The 19574-nt window shown below is 35.9% G+C and overlaps 1 protein-coding gene across 1 annotated transcript in view; it reads right to left on the minus strand.

Moving 5' to 3' along the window:
• Positions 1–466: 466 nt before the first annotated feature.
• The window catches only part of STK17A (serine/threonine kinase 17a), a 28733-nt gene continuing 9625 nt past the window's right edge, over positions 467–19574 (minus strand). Inside the window, exons 3-7 of the mRNA XM_085320204.1 lie at positions 13306–13450; positions 5644–5770; positions 4848–4896; positions 4578–4757; positions 467–3739 (exon numbers count right to left, since the gene is read on the minus strand). Of these exons, the coding sequence (XP_085176330.1) occupies positions 3409–3739; positions 4578–4757; positions 4848–4896; positions 5644–5770; positions 13306–13450 (832 nt within the window). The 3' untranslated portion in view covers positions 467–3408. The remainder of the gene's footprint in view (positions 3740–4577; positions 4758–4847; positions 4897–5643; positions 5771–13305; positions 13451–19574) is intronic.

A 19574-nucleotide genomic window follows, 5' to 3' on the forward strand; every position in this document is an offset into this window, starting at 1 on the left:
AAAAAAACCTAAGGCTACAACATCTTCCCCCCGCAAAAGCCTACCCAACGTAGCAGTTAGCAGCAGAGGCCAAGCAACAGGCCTGCAGCTTTCAGCTGGACGTGTTTGCTGTTTGTGCCAACAACCACAAAGGACACGCAGGCCTGCAGCTTTCAGCCCCCCCCTCCAAATCTCCACAGTGYAGAGGGACGCAACAGTTTAGGTCTCTTGCATCAGAGCCCTATAATGAATAGCTCTCTGGCAGTTCCTTAGAGCACCTGCACTTCCCGTCCGTTCCTTTGATTCCTCCGTTCGAGCGRGCGGCAGCCTTGCTCCAAACCTCGCGAAAGCGGGCTGTGGCACTTGTGCGCACAGGGCCCCAGCAGGTGCCGAGCGTAGCTGGCCGAAGATCTAGGAAGTGTGGGCAATGCTATTTCAATCCCAAAGGCATGAAGGTCAAGGAGTTTATTCCTTCCCTCCCTCCTCCCACCAAGATAAGCATTTTTTTTTCCCCCTCTTAGATAAACTGTGTGTACAGGCAGTCCTCCACGATCAAGGAAAGCTAGTGATTTGTCCTCAGTCTTAATAGCTCAGTTTGCTGGAAACTGAACCTCTCGAAAACAGTAACCTCAACAACTGCTTTGTACAMTGTAGAGGAAGAATACCTCATTTACAGCTTTACCCACCCTTATAATRGAACAGAAGGAGCTTCAGATGCAGGTGGAACTGGTTGATAGTCCTGCAGTAATACATTATAGAAACTTTCTTGTATTATAGGGCCAATTTAGGATGCCCTGCTTATACTATTAAACTTTCACAACTTTATACGAATTCTTAATGATATTAAAAGCACTGTGAAAATACCTTAAGGCACAAGAAGTTAAAAGAAAATGCAGCACACTGGAAACCTTAAAGCAGCCAATTCAACAGAAACTGGCCTTGTAACAAGTACATCCTTCATTTATACACGGTAAGCTTCACCGTCACAGATTACAAAGTAAATGCAGGACAAAATGTACGCTGCTCAGCATCTACTTTTTTCGTTAGTACCAACCCACATCCCTTACTATGAGGGCTAATCTGTGGTTACACGTAGGAATTAAAACAGCTTACAGACCCATCAAATGATTTGCCATGAGCAACCATGAACTACTAATATGATTTAAGTATCCAGATATAGCAACACAAATTTTTGTTTTGTGACTGTGGAAGGTGGCCTGTTTCAGCCTCAGTGCTTTGCACAACTTGTTAAGATCAAGGAAGTTCAGAAAAAAAAGAAGAAAAAAAAAGGTTTCTAGCTTCAATCACTGCAATTTTAATTGAACTTCAGAAGTTTATGTAACCCAAACAGATTGCCTTAGGCAAATGACTGAACAGTAAAAGAGCCCATGAAGAATACTGGTTTTAACAGTGGTCAACACTATGGGTAGAAAAAAAAAAAAATGTGTGATGTAGCTACCATTCCTCACTTTCATAAATGGAACACATCCAAATTGAATAATTCAAGTCCACTGGATGTTTTATTATATAAAGGTCTTCATGGAATGAGGTGTTGTCCTACCTCATGTATATTCAAATGTATGATGGAACTGTTTAACTTGGGTGCATTTTTTCTGACATGACTTCAAATGAAGGCTACCAGACCACTGCCAATGAAGCAACATAGAAAAATGCACATTTCCTCCCAGTGCTTTTCTTMATTTTTTTTTCCTGACTTTCTCCCACCTTTATAGTAATACCAATCAGATCACACCAACACTGTGTTATTAATAAGCCATTTACCTTTTGTGTGAAGGAAGAACTGTAATAGTAGCACAGAACACTGAAATCCTGTTCATTAAAGAGTAAGAGCATTCCTGGTACATGTTTGAAATTAGGAAAGTTTGTTGCAACATGGGRAAAAAAAAGAAAAAGAAAAACTAGCTTAAGAATTTATATTCATTGTTTTATAGCAAGAAAACTTTTGTCAGGGTTTATTATAAAGGAACAGCATAAGGAAACCAAATAAATAATTGAACAGTTAACAGTATGCAATATAATAGCACTAAAGTTCAATTACATAAAAATTAAACTTTGGAACAGCATCAATACGAAAGATTTCTTAGAAAACTAGGACTCCATCCAAGAGCCTCAGATCTGTACATTGCAAAAAACAGTTTTGATGCCCAGGTGGTCCCTGCTTTATCCTTTAATAGGGGACCCTGTCCACTGAGAACTATGACCCATCCATACAGCTCCCTAATCCCACTCTGCCCCATCATACACATACCTTTTTATCAAATGTCTATGGGAGAGTGATTGGGAAGCACAAGGTATGAGATGTGCTTCGTCACTTGAGGAAGGGGTATCCTCTTCCTTAGCTGATAGCTATACTGAACAAGGTTATGCAATTTAGCCTAAGGATGCTTCTTTCCTCCTYAAAGCAGCGACTAGAAGGAAAGAAAGAAGTCAGCAATGACCTCATGCTTCCCAGTAAAACCCCAGCTGGGKCCAGGGCAGCAGGGGGAAAGGGGACACTCCCCTCAAGGGCTTGCTCATCATTAGTTGGACCAATATTTTGAAGTCAGTGGAGAGAACGTCAATAATTTCAGTAGAGCCGGTGTCGTTCTTCCCTCCGATCATCACACGTGTAGTCATACAGAGCTGGATTTTACTAGGGCCTCTAGCCCAACACAGGAGAAGGGAGCAGTCTCTGCTAGTTCTCAAGAGCGTCTTATTTATGCAGACCTGTCACCCTCCAGATCAGGATCTTACCTTGCTCCCAAATCATGAGTCATCTCCACTGTGATCTGGGATTGTTCACTGATTCAGATTTTTATTTGTGGGACACTATCTCTTGCTAGATAAATCCAGCTCACAGTTAGCTTGGCTCCAAGCCAGATGAGTCTGGGTCTTTGACCTGACATAAACTTAAAGAAATATATACATGGTACAGCTTCAAAATCTGTAGGTCAAACCAGTCAGATTCTCTCCTTGTACAACTGTTAAATCAGTAGATAGATCCACTGAAGTCAGGAGTGATAAAAGCTGTTTGAAGAAAACCCAGCATCATATAATTGCATTAAATGGCAGAATGTATCCTAAAAAGTACTCCCTTTTTGGCATCTGTCACTGAAACACTTCCTCATGTCAGCTTCTCCAGAACACTGGAACAATTAACAAAGACTCTGCTATCCAGAGACAAAGATCAGAAATAAAAATGCAAACAAAAATACGTTTTTATCCTTGTTAAATTCCTGTCAACCACTTGAAACCTTGTTTAACTGTTCCACAAAATTAAAATTGGCACATTTTCCTTAGTTGCCATTTATGAATGTTTTCCTTTATCTAGAACATCTATTGCATATCAGAGATTCTCCTGGCTAAGATATTTTTGTTGTTTAGTAGAAACCCCTGCCTTTCAGTTACAGCTATGAAGCTCCATACAGTTCAATAAATGAATTCTCCTGGTAACTCTTGCAGCAATGGTTCCTCAAATTTAAATCGTTTGGAAATGGCCTTCTGCTCAGTTACTTTTTCTTTTTCTGACTGCCTACATTGTCCCAGTGTGTATGAAGCCACTACAATTAGTTCTTCTGTCACGATTGATTCTTCCTCTTCAKTTTTCTCAGCATCTACAGGTTTTCCTGAGGCAGAATCTGCATCTCTCTGGACATCACTGGTCTCCCCTCCTGTATTCTTACTCCAGACCCTGTGAGCAGGATTATCACTTTGTTCTAGCCATGGATGTTGAAGACATTCTTCAGCAGTTGCCCGCTCCCTGTGGAGAAGGAAAATGTTAAAACAAACATTAAAGTAAACCTGAGATCTAATACTTTCAATATGAAATTCATACAAATTATTCCAAGGATATGRCTACTTTAAATGCTGACTGATGCTACTATTAAAAGCTGTGCTAATTACTACCTTTTGCTTGAAAAGGCCAACAGGAATCCAAGGAAATCAATTAGTAAGTTATTTAAAATAAAGAAATTAGTAGACTCTCAATAATTTTATATATATAAAATTTATATATATATAAAGTTATCCAACTTGCATTCCTTGCATTCTTCAAGTATCTCCATAGAGAAACAGCAGGCAACTTCAATAGCTGACAAGTCCCATGAAGATCTGGTTCTACATATAACATGTCCTGTTTTGAAAACAGGAATTTTCAATTTGCCTCCCACTGAGAGAAACTAGTACTAGGACACTAGTAAACCAGAAAAGAGTAAGGTACATCACCAAATCATTAAGAATAGAAGGCTCAAAGCACAGTTCATTTACAAATGCCACCAGCAAGGTGCATATAAAGGAAGTGAGTATACTGTACTATACGTCTTGCTTCATTTCTGGTTTTCCAATATGAATTAGTAATTATAGCTAGTTATAGCTATAATTAGTTATTATTACACTTGGATACATTCAGAACATAAGTTTTTAGGGAAATGGAGAACTTCTGTTGTCAAATACATAAAAATTGATAGTACCTAATGAAATGTAAATAAGCAAAGTACCCTTATACTTTAAAAATCAAAAGGAAATATGGACGCATTAATCATATTTTAAAATGAATGCAATCTGACAAATAAGCATATACAATTGTATACTTCACTTACTCAGGTTTTTTAACCAGCAGAGTTTTGATGAAATCCACAGCAGACTCTGATATAAGGTCAAAGTCTTCTCCAGAGTAACTTATGTTCATCTGAGATATATTTAAGAATGTTTCTTGCTTATCATCTCCTAAGAATGGTGATATCCCTGTTAACATGACATATGCCAATACTCCAATGCTCCTAAATTGGAAATAGAAAATGGAAAAGAAGGTAATTAGACAAAATCCCCAAACACTTTCAGTAAAAGTATGACCATTTTTTTCAACTTACCACATGTCTGTTGCTGTACTGATTGGGTCGTAACTCAAAATTTCAGGAGCTGTTYGGGGAAACAAAAAAGCACTATTTTTTGTCATATGCAGATATCACATTGTGTTGCTATATWGTTCAACAGCCATGTAGTGCAATTTAATAATATGAGCCATCTGGAACATGTCAGYCATTTGAAATAAATAATTTGAATAGAAATATCTTTAAACAGTTACTGTCATTTGTTGGTTTAAAGTTTATTTTTTTCTTTTTACTGTCAACTTTAGGTCAGACCAGTCTCTTTCCCAGTTAAGGAAATTATACCAGAAATTTCTTATGGAAATACAATTTCAATATCTAACATTCCTCATTCCAGCACTGAAACCCATAAAGAATATACTACACAACAAAAGATATCTTCAAGTACTTTTTCCCAAGGTCTGGCATGATTTGATTTTTTCCTAGAAATGAAATGAATGCAAGCCTACCAGGGCTAAAATACTGTACTTGCTAAAAGGCTGAATTTGTCTTTTTCAACCTTTAATCCAAGTAGTATTTGTTATCACTGTTGTTCAGAGTTATCTAAAGTGTGTACTCCTCTAACAACCGGCACACAATTACCCCTCATTAGACTGGCAAGGCATGTCACTTCCAGCTTTACAGCAGTATCACATCCAAGTAATATTAGAGTMCTTCAGCACAGGAACAACTCATCCAGCTTGGCTTTCAGCAGATTTGGAGGTAGTTTTTAATCTCAGCTCCCTCCAAGCCCAAATATTTCAGTCCTCAAAACATTGTTGTTTTAGTAACAACTTACCTACATACTCTGGAGTTCCCATAATTTCTCTCAGTTCCTCACTGCTCTTCATTATTCTGGAAAGACCAAAGTCTACTATCTTTATGTCACCCAGAGGGGATTTACTGGTTAGTAGAATATTTTGTGGCTGAAAAGCAAAACAAGTAGACTTTCAAGATCACCCAAGTCTAAAGTCTATAACAACACAACATTGCATAATTATTTTATATTGTAAGCAGCAATGATGCATTCAACAACAATACTCAGGATTTATTTTTCCAGGATGAACCTGAACAGACATGTATGCAAAAAAGGAGTGGCAGGATTTTAAGCTTATGACTGAGGAAAAAAAAAAAAAAAAAAAAAATCACACGCCTGCCTTTCTTAGTTTAGAAGACAAAAAAAGACATCCAGTAGCTATAATTTAAATTCTGCATATGAAGACCTCCAGTTCTGTACTTTTATTCCTTCATTCCAATTTCCTCCATGCCCTTTTTGCTTCCTTCCAACAGATAGTGTAAAATTCCTCTTGCTGAAGGGTCTTGTGCTCTTGCAGCCAGGAGGGCCAATGCACCTGGGGTACATTAGAAAGAGGGTTGCCAGAAGGTCGAGGGAGATGATCCTGCCCCTCTACTCAGCCCTGCTGAGGCCTCATCTCGAGTACTGTGTCCACCTCTGGGCTCCGCAGTACAAGAGAGACATGGAGCTACTGGAGAGAGTCCAGCAYAGGGCTACAAGGATGCAGAGGGCTGGAGCACCTGCCCTATGAGGAACGGCTGCGAGARCTGGRCCTCTTCAGCCTGGGGAAGAGAAGCCTGAGGGGGGATCTTATCARTGTGTACAAGTACCTGAAGGGGTGTATYAAAAGGGGGGACTCTCTTGAATGGTGCCAAGTGACGGGACCAGAGACAATGGGCAAAAAATGAAACTCAGGAAGTTCCACCTGAACATGAGGAGGAATTTATTTCCTGTGAGAGYGACAGAGCCCTGGASCAGGTTKCCCAGAGAGGTTGTGGAGTCTCCTTCTCCGGAGATATTCAAAGCCCGCCTGGATGCAACCCTGTCTAACATGCTSTAGGTGACCCTGCTTGAGCAGGGGGGGTTGGACTAGATCTCCAGAGCTCCCTTCTAACCTCAAACATTCTATGATTCAAAAACCATTTAATCACATAAAAACAAAAGAAAAACCYACAGAACATGAAACTACTTTGACTACACCTGTTTAAAGAAAGTCTGTTGCAACTGACCTCAATCTTGTTCRAAGTATGAACAATTGTATTATAAAACACTAACTGAAGAACAGTTTAGAAAATACAGTGGCCTGAAAAACAGGTTTAAGAGCATCACCTTTGGATAAACTTGTTTGGTTTGACGTCACTAGATTCTGGCTGTCATTCTTCAAAGCTGACTTTGTGGCCTTACCTTTTATTTTGAATTCTCCCTCAGTTAAAATATGTCTGAAAGCTAACCTCAGACAGTAAGTTTTACAGTTTTTTTTTTTTTTTTTTTTTTGCAACCAAAGCACGTTGTGGGGGATCCCCACCACCCTCAAGTCATTTCTCACATTGGGTTTTATCATCAACTTTTCCAAAAGATAAGACTGTCAGTTTACACTGCCTTTGTGTCTCTGGTTAGCCAGAGTTCCATAAAATAGASGAAACCTTTATTTATTGAGGTCCTGGATCATCTTGTATCGGAGATCATTGAGAAGGAAGGGCGGGCAAAAGGCTACGAACACAGAAGCAACTGCTGACTGATAACCCAACTGAATTAATGCCATCTACATTTATTCTTTTCCCCTAATCACTGGGCCAGCCCCTCTTCATCCCCTAATTAATTATGATGTCACAATTTCACACTTATTTCTATAATCAAAAGCAAAACTATCAAACTGTAAAAGAACATTTTAAAAAGCTTGGCCAGTTCTCCTTGCTGCAAAATCTGAATATAATTAAAATGCTTTCATTCCTGAAAAGTTAAGCCATTGGTATTTAAAACTCCATGAAGCTGTCAATCTATTTTCTATTTGTAAATGTACGTATTAAGAACAGCTTATTTTTTGCCTACAAACTGGGATCTGGATTCCATACAAAAGCTTTTGGAACTACACATTACCATATGCTTTATAGTTCACATTTGTTATTCTGTATTTGTATTAGAAAAAGTAAATATCCAAAAAAGCTGTTCATGCCTCCCTCATTAGCCTCTCGAATGTACTTCCCAATGGGAAATTTAGTTACTTTGTGAAAAGACAAATAGAAAGCATGAGAAAAGCATTCATTCCCTATATTTGAATGTAGAAAGTTTTTAATGAAACACTTCACGAAACCCTTATGSTGTACTAATCAGTATTTCAGTAGCTAATGCAGTTGCCAAAAAAGTTTGTGTGCGCTTTTTTTGTTTAACCCATTATCCATGATGCATGTATGCGGAACAAAACCCACCTATAATTCAAGCTAAGTCATAATTCTAATTCATACTGAAGCATCGGTCACGTTTTCTTCTTTTAAAGAATCATTACAGGGTTGAAATGAAATGACATTCTGAACTTCAGCATAAAATTTTCATGATACTATAGCCTTTGATTTTACAATTTTCAGCTTGACATAATTTTAAAGCTTTAAGAAAAGGAAGATTAATCTTTTTCCTACATGCCTATAAAGGCATTTCTTTTGTTTTTCTACCAATACTTTTATAACATCTATAACGCTGATAGCATAGAAAGAGTAAATATGCCTGGGCCAGAAGCTCTTATGCTATTCTTTCTAAAAAGAGTCTTTTACCCTCACCATTAAGTAATAATAAAATGGCAAATTAAAACTGCCATATCATAACACACACAACTCTCTCATTTACCTATACTAGAGCAAGGCTTCCAGGTTCCAATTTAGATTCTCTTTTGCATACGTATCAAAAAAAAAAAAAATCAAATAAACCAACCACAATTCCTAGCTGAATAGATGATAGTGGATGTACTTCATGACAATATTTTTAGATTTTTGTCTACATACCAATAGCCAGTGAGTCTAGCCCAATGTCCTGTTAGAATGGCTAGATATAAATACCTTGTAAAAATTATCAGACAAGGCAAATTAAGTTATATTCCCCTCAGGCATCCTGTCAGAGGTCTGAAATGTGGGCTTCAGGACTTAGATACAGCAGTTGTACCTGCATCATCCATGCTTGAAGGAGTAGCAATGGAAAACATTGTCTGTGTTCACAGCTACTGAACAGGAGTCTTAAGCTTTGCACTTTAAAATGGGACTAAACTACCATCACACAAGAAGAGCACAGCCTTCCTGGTGCTATGAACTTCCACAAAAAGGCCCTTTATAAAAATCTGAAAGGAAGCTGCAGCAATACATACAAAGATCAGTTCTCATCTAGGATTTTACTCTTCAAGTTGTACAAACTATTTCAATTAGTATTCTTAAAAGAATGGGACAAATAATGCTGCCTTGCAAGTAGAAGTTTTGAAGTCTGGTACACTGACTGAATAATGGCAAAATCTGCTGGCAAGTTTGCCATTATTCTAGAGATTTTATAAAGCCTTAGCCCTAATATTTCTTGTACCTGTAGCTGTTTTCAAGAAGAGTATGATTGAGGATGTATAACAAAGACCATCTTTTCAAAAAGATCAGTGCCTCACATTAACCTGTAACAGTAATGAAGTTAGAGATYTAACTTCGTAATACTGTAAAAGAAAAAAGGTATCAGAGCCTTAAAAGACAAAACAGGAATTATCCAATGAATAACAGACAGAAAAAACAGGCTAGTCAGAATACCCTGGTTACACTGTTTGCAAAGATAAAGCAGGCTCAGTCTGCTTAAAAAAAAGTTTAAGGACTCCTATATGTTTAAGCCATTAAAACAGAACAGCAGTGGAAAAAAAATACAAAGTCACTAAAGAGTAGACATAGTGAAGTGGCATTGTATTTTATTCTGCAAGATAAGCAATACAAATTTCAGAAACTGAAAATTAAAGTTATAAATAAAATAATAAAGTAGATTCCACAGACACCCAGACTCTACATCTGCTTAAAAACACAGGGCTATGCCCTAACAGTTTTAAAAATTGAATTATGTATTAACCTGTTTCTCCTAAAAGAAAAAAAAAAGGTTTAACTCTTTCTTAATTTCTTGAATTTTCATTTTGATAATACATAAATTGCTACATTTCTGTGTAAAAAACATTTATCCTTAATCCACCTGAAATATTCAGTTGAGAAAACCAGTCTACTGTACCTTGTAGCAGCCACTTCCTTAGTAATTGCATTAATTTACTTCCTGAATACTGGAGAGTGACATCATTCAAATAATGATTTCGCTAGCTGTCCTCATTGTACATAACATTTTGAAAACAATACACAAAGAAGGGAAACAAAGTCTGTTGGATAGCCAGAGTAATATACACACCGTAGGAGAATGCTACTTGACACACTCATTCTCCCTGACTCCAAGGCAGTTTAAGGCTCTACACTTACCCTCACTGCAGGTGAGAGGCAGCGAGTCCTCTACTGCAGGGAGGAAGTTTTCCCATTCCTCCCCTCYCCCCCCCCYYYTTAAWAAAAAAAAAAAAAAAATACTTCTCTTCCATTYCTAATCATCTTAAGTTTTACCAAATACCAACTGAAGATCAAGTCAAACAGASGAAGAAAGCAAAGAAAGTCTCCCTTGGTCTGCAGCTTTTATACACTACTAAGAGGAGATGAAAWAGACTCCACACTAGAGTCCATGCACACTGTGCAAATTTAATAGAATTAACCCAATACTATTGAATGATATTTAATTTACACTTAGTAGCATTATATTCATTCACTCTCCAAATTGAAACTAGATGACTGTATTTTGCCATTAAAAATGTCAGGTTTCAATGACCTTTCAGGAGATCCAGCCTTTTGGAAAGAAACGGGTGGCAACTCTAAGCCAAGTCAAAAAGCYTTTTTTCCTCCAGTATAGAACATAGCACCCAGTCTCACAGAAAAAATCCTGTAGCCGACTAGAGGTCTGAGAGCAGTCAAAGCAATCTAGCTGTTAGTGCCACTGATCCAGTTCATTAAATTTTTAATATAATTGTAAGACAACAAGCTTGGTAAACAGTAACAACTACAATCACATCCTGWCAACTATTTTGACTTCAATTCTTCTGGGGTAGAGTCTGACCTTATCTGAAGACATCACAGAATGAACTGGATGGACCTTTCTAAAGGTATTCGAGCAAGACAAAAGAAAGGGAAGCCCTACGTTCAGAGATCCAAGTGTAAGACTAGTATTATAGCACAACGAAAACATTTGAGCAAATATTTGTAAGCTTTGATATTGGCTGACACATTGTTTGCCAGCAATACACTTCATGCAAGTCTTCCAAACRTTACTCTGCAAAACAAAGTATTTACTAAATTCTTAAGTGTTTTAAGATATTAAGGTAAAGCATCATTAGGTATATCATAAAAAATTTGAGGCCAGTGCGTTAATTGGCATGCAATCAAAAACAGCACCCAACTTAAATTTTTTAATTCTTTGAAACATGGGCCAGTTTTCATGTCTTCCAAGGCATGTAGGTCAATCAATCCTCAGCAGAGTTTTTAACTCCACAGATTTAATCATTTTTATTTGCCAATATTCTGAAGAGTTCCCTAAATCTTACTTCACAGAAGACCAAGAGTCTTACATGTCACAAAATAAACCACAYTGTAATTAGGATCAAAACCCTTTTACTTTCCAAAAAAGCCAAACAGCACATGCTACACTAATGTATAAACATACAAAAACTCCAGCATACAACAAATTAACTTGCTCTGCTAATTATAAAATTATGAGCCAGTAAAGTAACACTAGATCTTTCAATCAGTGAGAACTAGAGATGCTCTATTTCTTACCATTAACTTTCTGATTTGTCAGAAAGTTAAGTAAGCTTTTTCTAAACTTCAAAAAAAGCCACCTTTATGCAAGCTGTAATGAAAATTCCAGTCTACTTTGCCATTAATAAAAAGTTGTTGTCAAATAATGCATTTCTGATTACATATACCCAGCCGGTGTTATGTTAAGGAACACCACAGATTTAACTACAGAAGCTATGAATATATACTGTCCACAAAAGACATGTTTTAATTTTACCTACTTTGCTTCAAGGAATCTAATGGAAATACTTTTGGCCAAGTACAGTACGTGTACAGACAAAGTGCAAACACCACATATCTTGTGTAAGCTAATTGCTCGTTTTCAATCCTTTTGAATCCTTATTCTCACATCAYTTGCTAGAAATTTCCCATTAGTTATTTTAGTACAACTATGAATATTCTATGCATGTGTGAATAAATTCATGGGCTACAGAAAATATGAAGGATTCCAGAAATGATTTGAATAAATAGTTGGGAAACAGCTACGGGACATTTGCKTGCAAATATTACCCATTGTCTGCTTTAGCAAGTAATGAATCATTTATCAGCTATGCTATACATAAAGCATGTATAGCTTGATAGCTTTGTAYTACTGCTAAAATACAATGAAATACAAATAAGGATCTCTGCAACAGAAGAGAAAAAAAACATAGTATCTTATAACATATTCAGTAATCAACAGGGGAATTAGAAACGTAAGAAAATATTATAAAATTTTAATGGAAGATGCTTTTTATRTTACCCTGCTTAGTAGTAAGGTAGCTCAACCTCAAAATTGATTTATACTTAGAAGCTGATGAAAACTAATTACAGCTTTCTACCAAAGATAATCATCTTCTGGATTCCTCTTACAGCTCTCAACCACATACAATGCTCTGAATTTCTCAGGATAACTGCAAACGAGCTGTTCCCTTGTTTTTGTCAAAAATATTATTCCGTTAGAAAACAAAGCTTATTCTAGCAACTCATGATAATTTATATACTAATAGGAATTTTGACAACTGCTTGGCAGTAAGTGACAGCATTTAAATTAATCAAGTTTTAAAGTAGTTTCTTAAACAACTACTGAAGAGTTACAAACATCCTTAATGCATTAATATACTGTTCAGTAGTCCTCTAGAGAAYGCTTTGTTCTAAAGCATTAAACTTTATATTGCCACTGTCTCTGCTATCCTTCTGCTTCATTATAACTCAAGTCAATGCAAAAATCAAATATATTTCTAATTAGTTATATAATACCTAGACATATTTTTACCACGCTTTGGTTAAGACCTGAACTTATTTTTAAAGTAATCATTCCTGAGTTAAGGTGCAATGAAAATTCAGTTTTAAACTTTTATTACTTAACCAATATAAGCTTACATTTGATATGCTCACAGAAATTTATATTGAATAATATGGTATGCTTATATATCATCAATGCAAAATCCAAATCTATTTTAAAATGGTTATATAACACCTAGACGTACTTCTACTGCACTTAAAAATTCARGTCTTTAATATGGGGATGAGTACTTTAGTTAAGTGCAATGAAAATTTGCTTTCAGATTCATAACACACTCTTCAACAAATGTAAGTTTACATTTAATATGCTCATATCAACCCATCAAAAGCCCAGCAACTTTAGTTATGTACTGCATCCCCAAAGGCTGAATTTTATTGTTTGAGGAATAATCAGCTTAAAAGTGTAAGGTATAAATTAGCATTAGTACAACAAATGATCAGTAAGGAAGTTGGCAATAGAGTCAAGAAACTCATGAGAAAAATACAGCAATAGTCTTACCTTTAAGTCAAGATGAACCACATTGTTTCTGTGCAAGAATGAAACTCCTTCTAAAATTTGCTTCATGAGTCGTTTAACATCTTTTTCTTTGAAGGCTTCCTCCCTTTCAGCCACACACTGGTCAAAAATTTCACCTCCAGCAGCACTATGGAACAATATGCCTTTTATTATTTCAAAGAATAAGCAATAGCACCCATTTTGTTCTACACACTTTTACTTAAGATAAACAAATAAAGATCAGCAGGTGATAGTGTCCCATAGTGATTTTTTTCCCAATTATTAAACATTTGGCAAGCTTTTATAGTCTAGCAAGAAGACTTCTATGATGTATGGCAGCCTTGGAAAGAAAAATCTCTCACTTARAAAATATAAACACCACAGAAACTTTGGGGGCTTTTTTGGAAAGATCAGCATTCATCTCAAAGCATAGTCACTACATTTCTTTAAGGGCAATATTTACATCAAAAATGTGTCTTCTGCCATTTCCATAAAAATGTACTGTAATTTAACCAAGACGAGGCTTTGTAAATACAAAACAGCCCCCCTCCATCATCCTCCCCACAACACTGTTTGAATATACTCAGAAAGACTAATTGTAAAGTTTATAATGAGATTTATATGTTTGTGAAGTCTCTGATATATAAGGATACATTAAGTGGTTCCATCTAAAAAGTGCTTCTGAGAATTTTTAGGTCTCAAAGCTTGCTTTCTTTTTTTGATATTTAAATAAAGAAAAACGTAAAAAKAACAACAAAAAGGAATAAGTAGAATATTTCTGAAGTACTCTGAAGCCATATGCAGTACCACCTCTGTARAGCAATGACTCTAGAACTGGTTCACATGACCATGTCGCACCAGAAGTAAAACAAGCAAAGTACATGCTCCATCTTGAAACAAGAATGGGCATAAGAATATTAGAATGGAGCCATTTGGTACACTGACTGCTGAACTATTATTTATCAAAGTATAAATGAAATTTACATGTACATATTTTGTTTCACATCAAATCCTATAATCATCCCTTTGTGAAAGATAGTGAAAACCTGGGAATTGTTTCTTCAGTTGCTCCAAACCGTGACATGTCAAACCTGACTTTCTACAAGTGTCAAAATTTACTGATRTATAACCACCTATTTGATACCTTTGCTCAATAATTTTTACTAAATTAGACTAGCTATACCATCAAGAGAGAGAGGCATATTCAAAGATGCAACAGTAAACATGACAGTTCTAAATGAATGGTGTGTTTGCATTACGTACCTCCAGAAAAGAACACTTAAAATATACTCAGAATTTTCATTATGCCAATATTAACTTTGTTGCTGTCACCCAAGTGTGGCATGAGGCATTTTAAGGTACAAGTTCTTTGCTTTGACAAATAGCCTCATTACCACAGATCACCTTTTAAGAAAAGAAATCTAGAAAAGGCTTAAGTTGCAAGTTTTTCTTAAGAGTTTTATATTTCTATTCTGTATGCTGGCAAACCGGTACAGCAGTATGATTTGCTTTATTGAATGAAGGGTTTCTGTTTTTCCTAAGTCCATTAAGTAACCTCTTCTCTTTATGTTGTATGAAAGGYGATAGCTCTGAAGGATAAGTTTTCATGAGTTTTCATGAAAGGAATAGTAATACTTTCATTCCTCTAGAAAAACTGCCTAGACCTGATATTCTTCATTATAGCTTCCTTCAGTATGTTATTATCTAATTCAAGGAAAATGGTAGCAACATTTCAGCTTTGGACCAGATTCAGGTATCAAAGACCTTTTAACAAGATGAACATTGGATACTATATTCTAATATTCTAGAACAAATTTCTTTAAAAAGAAACATCACTTGGCTCAAGATAGTGATAGAGAGGCGACTACTGTAGTTATGAAGGAAACAAAAATTAGCCTTTCTCCAAAAATGCCACAATGTGCTACTGGGAAGACTCATTTAATTCCTTGTAGCAATAAATTATAATTCACATACAGTTTTAAAATCTACCAGCAAAATTATCATAGATCTATTTTACACCAACAACATGGATTTTTCTGGTACAGCTCTGCCACTTAAAATAAGCAAAACAGTATTTCTGCTATTTAATTCTATGTGAAATAGGATTCTTCCTCACAAAACAGTTAATGTCAACTAATGATCATACTTCATTTTTAATAGACCCAGCTGAAAAATCAAAGGGGAGACTTGAGCCTTTTGTCTACCACAAGTCTGCTCATGTAGACATGTATTACAATTAAGTTACGTTAATGAACAGATTAAGAACACAGAAGTTCACCAAACTAAAATGTATACTCTTCAGAATTTTAATACTACACTCCAAGAACCTTGAATTATATTTGTTAAATGTAATTAACAATTACAATGAATGCTGAAGCAGGCATTGTCTCATCACTGAAATCAAGAGACAGCTCTAACATATGGGGGGGGAGGGGAAAGGATCCAGAAAAGTTTTCAAAAGAGGTATTTAAGTAACTTGCAGGATTCTGAAGATGCCTAGGTTCATCAGCATCTTTGACACAAGCAGATCTGGCCCTTGCAGAAATACGCATYCATTTAATGATTTATAAAATGTGGCTCTTCCCAGCCACCACTGACATCAACATACTTAGCTTTACATAAGTTTCATGTGAATAGATGGTCTGATATGAAATGTTTCTTTTTTATATTGGGTTTTTATTTGGGATATAGATATGACAACTTCTTCCAGAAAATTCATTCTATCAAAAAGATATCTATTTCAGAGAAATAATTACTGATCCTTTTCACAAAGGCAAGAGGATAAATTACTCTAAGACTGTGGAATGAACATAATTGATTTCCTTTAAGCAAAACAATCAGCTAGCTATGAGCCGTTACAGTCACAAGTGGTTGGAAACACAATGTTAAAACGATCTCAAAGAACATTCTTTTGCATGTTTAAGCAAAATTTCACCCAGGCTCCTTAGCAATAATTTCAACTCCATTTTGTATTTCCTAGCTATATATAAGCCAGGGAGGAAAGAACCCCCCAAACCGAACAACAGAGACAAGATTAAAATACCTGTTATGACAGTGTTATCGGCATGTCATTGCTATGATTTCAACACTCACACACACAAACACCGAGTTCTATGTTCGTCATTTATCCATTTCTCCTCTAGAATACATCTTCCATTAAGTTGTAGCTTTCTGAATAGTCATTATGAAATAACTGCTTTGCCAGCCACCGGACCCCACCCACCTCCACAGAGAATTTTCCTAAGATGTAAAAGCAAATAAATTTAGCAATGTTTTTAAGGAGAACAAGCCTCCCTAATTTGAAAAAACACATAAGAAACTTTCAGAAATAGTGTTGTTTACAATGCTTGATTTCACTAGTACTGACTCCCTTAGATAGCTGTAGTAAAAAGTGTGAGAATAATTCTTTCCAAAACTTAAAAGCTACAGCAACTGGAATTCCTCCTCTATTTTAACTTCTTCATGAAAGTACTGCTTTGTTAGTAACTTCTCTCTAATCTCAAGTGAAATCCAGTTGCTCTTCATTGATGAAAGTCATGCTAACTTTTTTACTGCTTATCAGCATAAACAAGCTAAAAATCATTTGGAAAGCCTGGAACATTAATCATGGTTACAATCAAGTCTTTAAATTCAACTGAGATAGTTTTGAAAGAAGCTGAACAATCTTAACAGTGGACTGTACAGAAGTCAGCTCATTTTTTTCAAGTGCACTTACAACACACCACCTATAGTCATTTAATGTATCATCAGAAAAAAAAATTTAAAAAATCTCTATTTCAATGTGTCTGAAAAATTCAAGTCCTCTAATTTTAATTAATCTATTAAGGCAGACTCCGAAATGCTCAACTACAAATCCTCAGTACAGATATGTAGATAAGTTCAAAGACAGTCATACCATCCTTTTCTTAGCTAGGCATATTTAGACAGGAAGCAAGTGAATTTACTGAGAATTTCTCAAGCGCGAGGCTACCATAGCGTACCAATGTCCCCAAAGTCAGAAGTAATATAAATCCATCTCTGATGAGAGAACATATGGAAAGAAAGTACTTAAGATAGTAAACAGTAAGATGAAGTAACTAATACAGTGTAAGTTTTTTCCTACACCTTTCAGAATAACTCCAGTTTTGATTAGAGACTATCTATAAAACTTCAATTAAAGCTCTAACAGACATGGTGCTAACACTGGAACAGAACAATTACTTCTGATTGGAGTGGTTTTGCTTCAAATTCCACCTGTTCAATCCTATATCAAATGTAGTTTTCCACCAGCAGATCCTTACTTTATCCAGTTGTGGGACAAAGGATAAGAAATGCAACATCGCACGTCAAACCATCTATTCACATGTAGGACAGTAAGTAATGTCCAAGATGATGCAAAATAGTAACATTGTCTGGGTCCAAACAGCTCATAGATGGAAAAAACACTTCATTGAGCATATCAAATACATTCCAGTGATCTTTTCAAAGACTGCAAAGACTTTTAAAAAAATAAAAGTCTAAAACATCTACCCAAGTTTATGTACAAATATATCTGCAAATACACCAGATCCTGCCACTCTACTTCCCAGTTACGAACAATCCATAACAGTCTAGATTTTGGAGGTCCTCATACAAGTTTAGAATCAGAAAAAGATAAATTCCTTACAAATATTGAGCCCAGAGGTTAGATTAAAGGAAGAAAAAAAGTAGTTTTGAAATATGCCAGGATTTTCAGATTGTATCTCTACCTTTTTTAATATACATTTGGTTTTCTGTCATTCAGTCCATTTTTACTGAAATAATGACTGACCCACAGATAGATTCCAGGGTTCACATATTACCCTTCAGATTAGTTCTTACTCAAATTCTCCAGTCGAGGTTTTGTGCCACAGAGAAATCAGAGAATGTTGCTAGTTAAACTACGTGAATGTTGTCAGTAAAACTACAGCAGATAAAGTTAGTGGGCAGCAGTAAGATACCCGGTTTTCTCCTTTCCCTGATAAAGATCTCCCACGCAGACCATCAAGCTTAATAGAAACAGAACAGTCTTATGCCCTAGAGAAGTTTGCAGTCTAGATACATTCTTTAATCCTTTGCATACAGAATGTCAGAAATTTACAAACATTCATACCTGTTTTGTTGCAACATGTCTCTGGAACATGCTGACATTAAAGAAGCATCCAGATATATTTGCTGAAGTCAGTGAAAGTTTTTGTAATTTATAACTCTAACACACAGCTATTTATCTGGAACAAAGTATGACTGTTTGATGCATATAAAAACAATAATGTTATTAATTATTGAACCACCTGGTTATTAGTTAATACTCTGGATTAAAAATGCATTTTGTATAATAGAGAATTGTGCTCTTGAAGAAAAATAGCAATTCTGCATTAGGAACATTACAAAGCCCATTGGTCAACACAAGCTTTCAATTCCAACATTTGGATAACATTCCTTCAGAAATTTAAACTGTATTTTATTTAGACATTTGTTGCTCATGTTTAAGGCATATACATGAGTATTCAATTTCTACATAACAGCATTTACTCCAAAGGCTCCATCGAATTTTTGCATTGTGATTTGCGAAGTTCAAATGTCTGCTATGCTTCATAAATCATTAATACATTAACTGCACAATAAAGTTTTAAAAAGTGTATTCTAGAAGTCTCAGAGAGTCTCATTCCATTTCACTGCACTTTAACAAAGTAGTTTCTTCTGACTTCTAAACAAGATTCAGACTGGAACACAAGATTTCTCACCATTCATTTTTATTATCAGGGAAGAAAAGTTGTATAAACTAGATATATTTGGCAGACACATTAAGAGACTTCTGAACTGTTAAGTCTCCCTGCTCCTTTCCTAGTTTTTAAAATCCATAAAGCTTGAGCAAGATCTTCACTGAGTTTATTAGCAACAAGCATTTAGCTATGTCTGGGTACCTAGATGTCAAAGATTTAAGCCTCTGGAATGCTAGATGAATATTTGCAGCTGCACAAACTCCGAGCTGAAGAGAATCAATGAGAATTGGAGAAAAAACGGACAAATGTAGCATCCCAAGCCAAATATCATGCAAGAGAAACTATTCTAGGCCTGAATTCTATCACTCTTATAAGTCTTCCTCCCTCCACCCCTGCCAAAAGACAACGGACAACTGATGTTAGATATTAGTCTCTAGTTCCTGCACAGATGATCTTCAAAGCAATATTGAYAGAGAGCTCTTGCCTTTTTCTAAAGGGTAAAAGAATTTTTTGTTAGTAATACCTTAAGAAAAAACAGTCAAGAACTTCTAA

Source organism: Rhea americana, unplaced genomic scaffold (assembly GCF_003343005.1).
Source record: "Rhea americana isolate MKP2758 unplaced genomic scaffold, rheAme1 scaffold_62, whole genome shotgun sequence".
NCBI classification, from domain to species: domain Eukaryota; kingdom Metazoa; phylum Chordata; class Aves; order Rheiformes; family Rheidae; genus Rhea; species Rhea americana.